General features: G+C 42.9%; 1 protein-coding gene across 2 annotated transcripts; it reads left to right on the top strand.

Moving 5' to 3' along the window:
* The first annotated feature begins 357 nt into the window (after positions 1–357).
* On the top strand, positions 358–11,337 carry OSGIN1 (oxidative stress induced growth inhibitor 1). 2 transcript variants are annotated; one of them, XM_074913166.1, is made up of 6 exons: positions 358–443; positions 4,630–4,732; positions 7,231–7,367; positions 7,685–7,876; positions 8,207–8,298; positions 8,974–11,337. In XM_074913166.1, exons 2-6 carry the CDS (start codon positions 4,648–4,650, stop codon positions 9,965–9,967), a joined length of 1,500 nt encoding a protein of 499 aa, XP_074769267.1. In that variant the 5' UTR covers positions 358–443; positions 4,630–4,647; the 3' UTR covers positions 9,968–11,337. The 2 variants fall into 2 exon arrangements, with proteins under 2 accessions (XP_074769267.1, XP_074769268.1); XM_074913167.1 differs by lacking the exon at positions 358–443 and adding an exon at positions 2,979–3,020 and having other exon boundaries at positions 4,711–4,732.
* The last annotated feature ends 1,040 nt before the right edge of the window (positions 11,338–12,377 follow it).

Genomic DNA, 12,377 nt, shown 5'->3' with positions numbered 1-12,377 from the left:
TCCCACTTGTAATTATAACTAGCAGTTTTTCTTTTAAATACAGAGGAAGAACCCAGATCTGCCACAGGAAGCATTGCATTTTATAAAGTCTCAGGTTTTAATTTACTCCGAGGGTTCAAAATTAAGATATCTGTTCAATGCAGGACTTCTGCCACACATCTATAAGCCTGCTTTTGATGTAGTCATGCAGTCAGCTGAACATTACGAAGGGAGATCACTACCTCTTTCATTCACAAGCTGGAAAGGGAAACAGTCTTGCTGACTCATGCTTATAAGTATTTTCCTTGCTCCGCCTCCATTCATTGCAGCTCCTCCTCTCCTCTCCTAGTGCTGCTAGCCTACTATATTTAAACCAGTGTCTTAAAGCAGAGACAGGATTCAAGGCTTGTACTTTGCCTGGCTTTCCTGACTACAGGCACTTCTCCTTTGACCGGCTGCTAAAGGTAAGAAGGCTGTAAGTAAATGTAGAGAGCTCTGGCATACTGTAACATTGCTTTCTGAATATCACAGGGCTGTTTTTAGAAATATATTACTGTTATGTACCATAAAGCTGACGTTTTTCCATATACTTTAATTGTGTTTGTGGGGTAACTGGCCTGGCATGTAAGAGTGATGGGGGGGGCAGTGACACGGGAACAGACTTCTGAAACTTGTAGGAAAGTATAAAATGTAAAAGTTATTGACACTTCTGGGGGGAGGGGTGGTGGTGTTTAAGCACTAACAAATTAAATTTTTAAAACTGCTGGTGAAATGAATGGGATGATGAAGTGAAGCTGAAGAACTGTTGCATTTGTGTTAGAATTGTCCTTGTTTAAACTTGAGCGTTGTGGTAACTCTTTCAGTCTCTTCTATTATTTATATACTGACTGCACTGCTCTCTTGAACTCTCCCCATGTGCTGTACAGGCCACACTTGGTTCTCACTTGAGCAAAAGTCTCATTGACGTTATAGGGAGAGTTAATCGCATATGGCTGATGTAACTTGGCTTTTTATTTCTGTTAAAGATCATTTAGTGTCACTGTCTTGCTAAATGTATCTTTGCTTTTTCTTTTACTCACTTAAAACCTGTTTCACTTGTGCAGCCTGGAACTATTAGGGGCCACACTGACTGACTTTATATGAATTATAGTCCCTCTGGGCTTAAGGCTGTGTCAGGAAGGTATGCAGAGTTTGGCCCAGAGTGAGCTGGGTGCTTTTCTAAGCCAGAACAGTTATGTAACATCACATAGACACTGAAATGCTTTGGAAGCAGTGAGGAGATAAATTGTGGAGTGTGTAGTGTGCTCCCAAATGAAGAGGAGGAAAGAGACACCCATTTAAAATAGGAAGCCTAAAGCAGGAGCCCCAAGAGGCATCAGTGTCACTAAGCTGACCAAGTGTAAGTGCTCAGCAGCCTACTCTACATAAAAGGAAGGTGAGAAGAGCAGTCTTGGGTTTCTTGCTAGCTCAGGCTTTCTCTTGCTGCTAACTAGTTCTGTACAGATTGGAAATGAACTTCAGTGTCCTGTATGCTTTCCAATAGCCTCTGCAAGAACAGGCTTTCATCTGCTACACTGTATTAGCTGTACAGGTTATAAAAGTATATGTGGTCCCTTGATTCTAAGACTGCCAAAAAAACCCCCAATAACTGACCTTTATTTCTGAGGGCAGGAAAAGTAAACATTTGGCCTGAAACTCAAATGTCTGAGATGCCCTGAGCTCAGATTTACCCCCAGAAGTCAAATATGTCCATCCTGTAGGCTAAAACCAGGTTCAGCATCTGGTTGACTTTCTAGCTAAAAAGAATTACTAACTGAATTAGAGATGGTAGCTATAGGATGTGAAAGGGACTTCTCCCATTTGTTAGAACAGAAGCATCTCTGATGGTTAATCTTGTGTTGATAGAATTGTCCCATGTCAAAACTTCAGAAAACAAAGTGCATAGCACTAAAATGGTCATTATAGGGTTTTGTGAACCCAGATCCTGAATAAAACCATGGCTAAAAATGGTCACGTGTGTGTGAGCACTAACAGTTGTGCTCCTCTAGCCATTATGGTTTTGTTTAATTCCATTAAATGCTCCTTTTTCATGTGTCAGAAGGTACAGAATGGAGGAGGAGGAGGGTGAAATGAGAGCGTTATCACTGAGCCCATGGCTGCTGGCTTTGCTCTCTGTCAGGGTGGGGTAGGGTGGCACAATGGCTAGGAGCCAAGGCAACCTTCCTCTAAAGCAAACAGGACTGCCAGGCTGACTTCTACTGTCTTGTGCCTTTTTTGTCTCCATCAGGCTGCCCCAGAAAAATGCTAGCACACAATGGCATGACTTTGCACCCAAGTTTTACAAATGGACTTGCAGGCTTGTTATTTATATGCTGGCTTTGCCGCTCTCCTGGAACTGTTGCTGTGTGCCATACTGGATTGGTTCAGCAGTCCTTGCTTCCAGTAAAAATCCCACGAATGTCCCTGGCTTACTGCTGTCTACAGAGTGCATACGGTCTTTCTGTGCTTGCTGCTGCAGAGTGCTATGGAGCAGAAGCCTGGAACATCGCTTCCAGAGATCTTCCTTCCCTCTTTCAGACTCCCAATAGTTTCATAGAAATAAGATGTGCACTCTGTGTTAGGAAATTGTCTTCTTGTGTAGTACAGCCATGGAGAGGGATTTCTTTGTTACCATGGAGAAGAAACCTCTGCTAACCTTCAGATAGGTAGTGTGGTTTAGCTGGTTTGAGTGGAATGCCTTTACTGGTCACACCAGTGTCCTGTTCCTTTGGTGTCTCTGACTATCCGAGGTGCTACTGCGGAATTCTACCAATTCCAACTCTGGAGCTTTGGGGTAGTGGATTATTTGGGGGTAAATTTACACAACAATCTGCTTGAAGGTGGTACAGGTTTTGGTTCATGTGGTAGAATTTACCCAAAGTCTGGGAAAATACTTGGGCAGTTAGGCTGTGCTCCTGCAGCTGCCAGGGTTGGGTTCAATACGCCTTAAGGAGTGACACATGCCTTGGTATGGACATGATACACTGAAACGTTCATCTTCTGTACTGTATGCATCTACCTTTGAGTCTCAGTTAAACAGGGAACCTAAGTTTGCTTGAAATCCAACTCTCTTCAAAGCTAGATGCTTGAAATTACTTAAATTAGAAAGCATGACTATTATGTCTTTTAAGTGGTTCTTGGCCTGTCAGGCAAAATGCATGGGAGTCTTAGACTAATGCTTAGTTAAGTAGTAATAGGCAACCGATGTGTGTTACTAAACTGTGATCCAAAAATGTGGTTGAAGCTGCTAGTTTTGAATTCAGCCTGTAAGCTTTATTATGTGCCTCTTTACTTGGATGAACCCAGTCCTCTTGGAATAGCTCTGCCTAGCCCAGTGATGGCTGTATATTGGTGTGTATGGGAACTGTCACATCCTTGCAGGCAAATGCACTTACAAGACACCTCCTGAAGCCTGGGATTCTACAAATCCTAAACTTGCCTGTGGTTTTCTGGCTGCTCATTCAATCACTGGGGTCTTACTGTGTTACTGTAGTTGCTGGTGATGTAAATGTCAGGCTTAAAGTGGAGCATTACACTTGTAGGATAACATTTGCTGCAATACCTGTGTCAAAGGCAGTGACATGCCAGACCTCATGGAAGTGTGCAGTGCACTTGCCAAAAATTTTTCTGTGCTTGAAAAGGGTGTGGAGAACATGCCCTACTGAACAAAGCCATGCCATTCAGTGGATTTTTACTTAGCTTTTCAAAATGATAATAATGGTTTTATAGAAGACTGTTTTCTCTGTAGAATAATTTAAAAGCTTATGCTGAATTTAAAATATCTCGTGTTTATTGTGGTAAAAAGAACAACTTCTCTAGACTAGTGACGATACAGTTGAATTCCCTGGAAAACTAAAGTAGTCATTGTTTGACATGGTAGGATTCCTACAGGAATAGCAAAAACCTTTGATTCACTGTTCATTGAATATCTACATAATGATTGATTAGTTATGTAGATTCTACTCTAATGAGACCTTAGTCTCCCAGATAATTATGATGTATATGTTGTTTAAAGATTTGTTGTTATTTATTTGTTCAGACCTAGAACTCTATTTTCTGGAAAATTAAGACAGAATGTTCAGGAACTAAACTACCACTTATCAAAAAACCTTGTAGTGATGGAATGGTACATATTTGAAAATGCAGCCAGGAGATTTCCAGCCTTTGGGCAGAAATCTTGAGTGAGGTTTCCTCTGCTTATCACTAAATGTACAAGCTGCTTTAAAAAGTATGAAGTGTTTGTGTTAATTATAATTTTCTGCGTAGTATGGGCAGAAGTGAAGTTTTCATTAACAAACTGCAGTACTTCAGTTACTGTAGTCAGAGGGTTACTAAAGCTGCCACTTGTTCTGGAGGGACTGGAATTCATGTAGAGAAGAGGAGATAAGGGTTATCTCCTTTCTGTGGTGTATAATCAGGGAATCATCCTTCAGTTTTGGTGGCAGGAGGCAAAAAAGATAAATAGGCCTGTCCTGAGTGTGGAAGTGTAATGTGATGGTCTACAGTGCAAGGATAATACTTTAAATCAACCCAGGTTTGTGGGCTGTAGAAAGTCACAGGGGTTTTTTTGAATTATTTGGTTTTTTTGACAAAACTTACTTGTTTTAACAGGAAGACTCCAGGACCTAAATGCTTCCGGACTGGAAGATGCATGCGTTGTTGACTAGACCCCAAAATAAAAGTGGGTTTAAGCCACTGCCTGTTGTGATCATAGGTAAGCTTTCTCCTGCCAGCATAACTGTGTTCCCTTGTGCTGTTGTTGCTTTGGTCTTGCTGTCTGCAGCTTTTGTTCCACATGTTCTTAATCAAACCAGAAATGCCTGACCAGTTTCTGCATCCCTTCCCTGACAGACAGTGTTTCTCTAGTACTAAGAGAAAGACCACTAAGAGTTGTGGAAAGTAGGTAACTAGATATTTGACAAACTAAAACACATACCCCCTTTTTTTCTTTTTTTTTTTTTTTTTACTAGTAAAATTGGTAGCCTTTTGAATATCAGTTTGGCTGAGCCTGGTTTTTCTCTGTTGATTTTTTAGAAGGATTTGAAACCTTTTCACTACAGATAGTTATTCAGCTTGCTGTGAAGTGATTATCTGTAGTGCTTGAATTGGAGGTGGATTTGTGTGATATTCTTCCCCATTGTGTGTGTTTAGAAAGTGTTCCAGATGCTGTTAAGAGTTTCTTGAAATTTTTCACAGATTTCTTCTAAAATGCAAGTCAGCTACACTGATGTTGTACAGATTTAACAGAATGGTGAAAAGCTGTGGGTTTTTGCTTGTTTAGAAAACAAGTTGTGTAGTAACTATCTTGTCTCCCTTGCAAGAGGGGAGCTTTGTAATGTGGGGTGAATCTTGGAGCAAAGCACAAGTATGATGTCAGTGCCTTCTCTGATGGATCATGAGTGGTGCTTGAGCACAGGTGTTGGACTCTGTTCATCTGAGCATGTGTTTAAATGCCTTGTAGAGCTGGGTTCCTTCCCTGTCTGTCATCTAATAGCACCCAAGAGAGCAAGTCCTAAGTTAGTGCACCACACAAATCATGCTTAATCCTTGCTAACAGTGAGTTTGACAAGGACACAACTACCAGCAGGTTCGAGTCTGAGAGTGGCTTTGTACTGCCCAGTTGTACAAGTCTTTAGGTGAGAGGGAGGATATTTTGGTACATCCATAGTGCACCTATACAGGGATCCAGTGTGCAGGTGTCACTAAAGCCTCAGAAGCACCAGTGTGAAGATGTGCACTACGAGGAGCCTGTTGGACTGAAGTAACTCAGCTGTTTCAGTGCAGCTGGACACGGCATGGAGGTCCTAGCTACTTCCCCAGGCCCTGCTCCAGGAAGGTTGTGGGCTCTCTGCTGTGCTGGCAGCCTCATGAAAGCAGTTGCTTTCTAGAATAGTTTGAGACCCAGACACAACTGTATTTGTGACCATCCATATCAAACTTGGATGTAGTTCAGAGTAAATTCTCTGTGTGTGTTGCTAAGTGTCATGCACTCAGGTGATTAAATTTGTCTTAGGTGCCTCCTTGTACTTCCTAAAGCAAAGAAGAAAACTGAGAAGTGTTATATTTTACTATACCTGTGGTTTAGTTTGCTTTTAATTTCTGCTTCTGTTGGTTTTGGATAACTTTCTTGCAAGTGGAATATTCCAAACACTGACCTGCAGCTGCTGGTCCTTGCTCAGCACAGCAGACTTTGGCCCCAGCTGCGGCACACACTGCCCTTCACATAGCTCAGCTCATTGTTAGCTTTTACAGCCTGAGCCTCCCTCTGTCTCACATCCCCAAGAAGCAGTCTTTGCTCCAGTTGCTCACACATGCAGCACAGGCTGCTGTGTCACTGCAGCTCTCCTCTTCTAGATCGTCACTGCATTATGTAATGGTAGTTAGTCACATACTAGTAAGCAGCAAAGTCTGAGCTGCCAGAGAGGCTGACACCTAGTTATGCAGGCACTGTAAAATATTAAACGTGCTGGAGAACAGCCATGTGAAAACTTTCCATGGGTTACTCTCACTGGGCTCTGGAGTCACATATATCAAGTTTTTCCACTGGCTGTTGGGTGGTCAGCAGGAGGAATTCAGTCATCTAGCAATCCCTTTGAAGTGCTGTATTTTGGGGGATTGTCTCAGCATGGCAGAGAAACTTTTTTTGTACCGTGGTAGGGCTGGTTCCCATTTGAAAGTTTTCTCAAGACCAGTTAGTCAAAACTGCTATTGCCAAATATCCCTTATTAGACAGGATTTCTTACTGAGCAGGGCTGTTTCCCCTTCACTTCAATAGTCACCCTCTTTTCTGGACTTACTCTGTACCCTCTGTCCAATGAACTAGTCTGCACTGGTGTGAAAAGTGCGTCCAGGAGAGCTGAGGCCCCCAGTCAGTATGTGGCCAGTTTCTAAACCTTTAAAGAGGTTAATGAGCAGTAACTCAGTTCATCAGCATGGTAGAGACTTCAAGCTTCAGGTGAGGTTAACCTCTGGCTTTCAATAAGTTCTGAAGACCTTTCAATGCAATTAGATGCAACTGAGGAGAAAAAGGGGACATATCAGGGTAAAATGACTTCCCCAACTCCATCCAATAGGTCAATGGTCAATCTGGAATAAAGTCCCCTGTATCCACAGCAGTGTTGATCCTTTGAATCGGTCTGGATATTAGAAACACTGCTCAAAGGCCTGCTCTATCTGCAGGAATATAAATTCTTCTCCATTGTGTCTTTTTAGGGAATGGACCTTCGGGAATCTGTCTCTCATATTTGCTGTCAGGCTATACCCCTTACTTCAAAAGAGACTCTCTCCATCCTCATCCCATTCTCCAGAGAAAACTGGAAGAGGCACCAGATGTCTCTATTTTGGACCAGGTTTGTGTAAAGAGAAACAGTATAACATCACAGTAAAGCATCCTAGGGGTATCTTACACATAATAATCTCCTTTGAATTTTTAAAGTATACAGACAGAATGAGCTTTAAGCAAAGTGCTTTTAGTTGTTCAGATCTGCCTGTATGAAATGCCAGCATTGCTGCTAAGATGCTTGAGGTAGTCCTCGGGCAATAACAGGATCTTTGTGCCAGTAAATGAGATTCACAGGATCAGACTGCTTGGAAATACTTGAGGAATAAGCAGTCTGCTGCCTGGCAGGACATGCATTTTGAGCATCTGATCTGCCTCTCTTTTTAGGATTTGGAGTATCTGTCTGAAGGCTTGGAGGGACGATCCCACAGCCCTGTGGCTCTTCTGTTTGACACTCTTCAGCGTCCAGACACAGACTTTGGTGGAACAGCAGAATCTGTCCTCACATGGTGGCATGAGACTTACAGAGCCATCCCCCACCTGGTCCTTGGCAGGAATGCTCCTGGAGGTGCCTGGCATGTATGTGAATTGAAGCCTAACTATTTGGGTCTTCCTGTTGTAAGATAGCCAAATGTGTTGACTGGAGGGGCAAAAGCTCCTCTAATATGCCAGTCAGCCCCAGTTGATTTTGTGTATATAGACAAGAAAGAGTTTAAAGGGAAAAAAAAGCATGAGAGGCATTTATATTTCCAGTCCACTGTTGTTTTTGGAGAACATGGATGGTTTCCTCCATGACAGAGGAAATCACTGATTGCATGATCTATGCCATATTGAAACATGACAAACTTGCATTTTACTTCTTGCATTAAATAACATTTAAAGTAATTTTTACTGTGTTTCTTGTTCCAGTCTATTGAGGGCTCTATGGTTACCCTGAGCAGAGGGGAATGGATGGGACTCCCAGATCTCCCATTCAAAGACTGGCTAAAGCAAAAGAGAAGGTAAGATATCTGTGGTGTGATTATTTGCAAACATCTGGAGGTTATTTGTGAACCTGGAGTGGAGTGAACTTCTTGAATGTAGCTACCCATCTGTTATGGCTGATTCTAGCAAGAGAAAGGAGACCCTCTCACCTCCCAGTAAAAGTTCATTCTGCATTTAGTGATGCAGATAAAGTTGCAGTGCTTCTTGGAATGTGTCCTTATCAACACCCACTGGGGAGATGGATCACAGTGGCCATGAGTTCTTAATAAAGCTTGGAAAAGGCGTGGTCATCTGACTTCTGCGTCTACAACTGCTGTCCTTAATGACAAGTATAATCAACTCAGCTATTGTGCAGTCCCTGAGGTGTTTCTGCTCTTGAGATGTGTAACAGCCTTAAAAAGTCTAGGAGTTAAAAATGGAATGGAAGCAGGATGTGAGAGGAAGGCATAAACGAGCACCTGTGTTCTTAGGGATGGGATCAATGCTAGAGAAAGCTGCTTCTGTTCAACAGCTTGTGGACCTGAGTGTTAGCTCTGTATATCAGGAATAACTTTGCTAAAGTCAGGGAAACTAAATAAGTCTTCTCTGGTAGTTCCAGGATAGATGGCTCTAGGATACATTCAGTGGAAGAGGGGAAAAATTCCCATCTGTTACTTAACTGCTTCTTGACCTTTGGTTGTACTATATTACAGAGGCCTCAGAAACAATAGAGCCACAGCGAAAGACATTGCTCAATATTACCAACACTATGTGATGAAGAAAGGACTGCAGAAGAATTTCAGATGTGGTACCGTTGTGACCTCTGTGAGGAAAGTGAGTGCAGAGAGCATCTCCAACCATGGACAGAAAGTTCTGCAGGAGAACAGTGACTCACTCTGGAACACCAATGAGATGAATACAGAGGTCTTTCAGGTGGATGGATTTTTCAAAACTGTGAAAGGTGAAAAAGAGTCCTTTTCCATCTATGCAGAGAATGTGGTCTTAGCTACAGGAACATACGATAGTCCTACTTGGCTTGGGGTCAAGGGAGAGAACCTTTCCTATGTCCATCACCAGCTGTCTGCCCTAGAGGAAGCAGTGAAGGACAACAGCATTGGCATCATGTCAGATCCAGTCTTGATTGTAGGTGCTGGTCTGACAGCTGCTGATGCAATTCTCTTTGCTCACCATTGCAATATTCCTGTAATCCATGTTTTTCGGAGAAGAGTCAGTGATCCAGGTCTTATTTTTAACCAGCTCCCCAAAATGATGTACCCCGAATACCACAAAGTCCATCAGATGATGAAAGAACAGTCAGCTGATTGTGCTGGGCCCTATGAATGTTACATTAGCCTTCCTGAACATCATGTGCTATCCTTTGGCAAGGACAAGAAATGTATCTTTCAAGACAAGAATGGCTACCAGAAAGTTTATAAAATTTCCATGGCTCTTGTTCTAACTGGCTCAAACCCCAACCTCTCCTTTCTGCCAAATAATGGCATTGACTTGGCAATGGACAGTGACCAACCAGTCAATCCAAAGAGGAACCCCATAGATGTTGACCCATTCACCTATGAATGTACTCAGGAGAAAGGGCTTTATGCTCTAGGACCTCTAGCTGGAGATAACTTTGTACGCTTTGTACAGGGAGGGGCTCTGGCTGTTGCCAGCTCTCTGTTAAAGAAAGCAAACAAAAATCCCCCCTAACAAAAAAATTCCTTACGATAACTGTCTGAATGGGTTACTGCTGTTTCTTAAGAGAAGCAAGTCACCTGATTCATATGTCCTCAAATGCAAAGCCCACTCCTGGTATTCTCCAAGGTTATGCAAAGAGTAACTAAGTTCTTGCTGAGTTATTTGAGAAGATTAAGTGACCAAATACAGAGTGGGTTTCACACACGACAGTACCTTCAGTCCCTGGGGATTCAGCTCCTTACCTGCACAGCTGTGCAGGAAGGCTGCAGGGGCTTTGAATCTTGAGCCTGGAAAAGTAGGGAGCAAGACAGTGATTGCTCTTATATGTAACACCCCCCAGGTTGCTGAAAACTGAATTGGGAACAATCAATGTTAATTATTTCCAGGCAGCAGGCTGACAACCCTGTGTCTGTCAGTGTTTTTTTATGAAACAAAACTGACAATTTATTTGCTCCTGTGGCTCGGATGTGTGTTCTTATTAGACCAGAAATCACTGAAAGATGCTGCAGGTACCTCTCTGGCACATGAAGTGGTACACTGCAAATAAAAACTGACATAGAAACAGTCAGAGCTGTATTGGCTCACTGACACCACCAACAAGTAATATGTAATATCTTTTTAATCAAGAGATTTCTGTGATGGATTTTCTCCTGTCTGAGGAGGAATGGTACTGATTTACAAACACTTAGTTTGCCATCTTGCAGCTTTCTACTTTCTGAATCCTAAAACTGTGAGAGCCAAATTCTTGGCAGCTGCTGTAGAGACAGCAGAAACTAAAGGGGAGCTAATGGTCTGTCTTGTAACTGCCCATGGGGCTTCTACTGCACAGAGTATTTCAGAAAGATGCAATATGTTTTGTGAATTTCTAATGCAATGTGATTTTTTTATTAAAAAAAAAAAACAACCCAACCTGTTTGTATAAAGGGGAAATTGGCACAGTCACTTTTTGATAGTTTTATGCTATATATAACAAATTTTTATACTAGTTTTATAAAAGATTTTTATTGGCACAATATTTTGTTACAGACTTTCAGTCAGTGTTTTTTGAATGAGCTGAGGTGGGTGGGAATGATGCCTTCTGTTGCAAATGGCACTCTCAACAGACCTACAGGGTCTTTCATACCTCTCACAGGAAAAATCAGAGCCATAGCTAATCTTATCTGATGTCAAGACAGACTCTGCTTCCTGTGCTGCGCTGAAACTCACTGACATGACAGGATGCTGCACTTGTCTCTGGAAAGCTGAGTATGTGGAGAGAGTGGCTGTAAAGGAATCAGCCTAAGCTTGAGATGTGTAAGGAACTTGTCTGTGGTGTTGCTGTATCACACCTGAATTTTTTTGCCACTGACTCTTCTTGTATGAAATTTTTCAATAAAGTGATTTCAAACTTCATCTGTGTTTTTTAACTTTGTTTTTGACTGTGTTTTAACTCTGGTTTTGACTTTGAATATCTGACCCAGAGAGGATCTAATGAACTGCTTATCAGCTTTCCGGCAAGCACCAGGGTGGTGTTTGTGCCTGTTAAAGTCTGCATCTTTCCTCTCCCTAGGAGCACAACACTATGGATTTGCTTTCTGTGTATATTCCTCTTTCTGTTAGGATAGAGAACTCTTGTAGAGTGCTTTGGCAGTGTTTGTCTCCTGTGAGGCTAAAACATAATACCAAACCAACCTATTTTCCAAGCAAGTTCTTGCCTAGGGGACCTTAGATCTCTTTCCTGTTACCCACTGTCTTCAGTCTGGAAAAATCCCAAGTCAAGGTCTAGTCCAGTAAGTCAAGACAGTTTAGATCACAGAAGGATGTTCCTCTGGGGTTGGAGTGGGGACCAGTGCTATTAACTGTCCATATTGGTGACACGGACAGTGGGATCAAGTGCACCCTCATCAAGTTTCTGATGACACTGAGCTGTGTGGTGTGGTTGACACGCTGGAGGGAAGGGATGTGCCATCCAGAGGGACCTGGACAGGCTGGAGAGGTGGGACTGTGCAAACCTCTTGGACAAGTGCAAGGTCCTGCACGTGGTTTGGGGCAATCCCAAGCACAAATACAGGCTGGGTGAGGAGTGGATTGAGAGCAGTCCCAAGGAGGAGGACTTGTGGGTATCAGTGGATGGAAAACTGATCCAGCAACGTGCCTCACAGCCCAGAAAGACAAACGGTATCCTGGGCTGCACCAAGAGCATGTGGCCAGCAGGTCGAGGGAGGGGATTCTCTCCCTCTGCTCTGCTGAGACCCCCCCTGCAGTGCTGTGTCCAGCTCTGGGATCCCCAGCATAAGGAGGACATGGACCTTCTCGAGCAGGTTCAGAGGAGGCCACGAGGATGCTCAGGGGCTGGAGCACCTCCCCTGTGAGGACAGGCTGAGAGAGTTGGGGGTGTTCAGCCTGGAGAAGAGAAGACTCCAGAGAGACTTCAGAGCAGCCT

This window comes from Athene noctua, chromosome 9, assembly GCF_965140245.1.
Source record: "Athene noctua chromosome 9, bAthNoc1.hap1.1, whole genome shotgun sequence".
Taxonomy (NCBI): Eukaryota; Metazoa; Chordata; class Aves; order Strigiformes; family Strigidae; genus Athene; species Athene noctua.
Note: the sequence above shows the minus strand (reverse complement) of the source record. Positions and strands in the feature narration are given on the sequence as shown.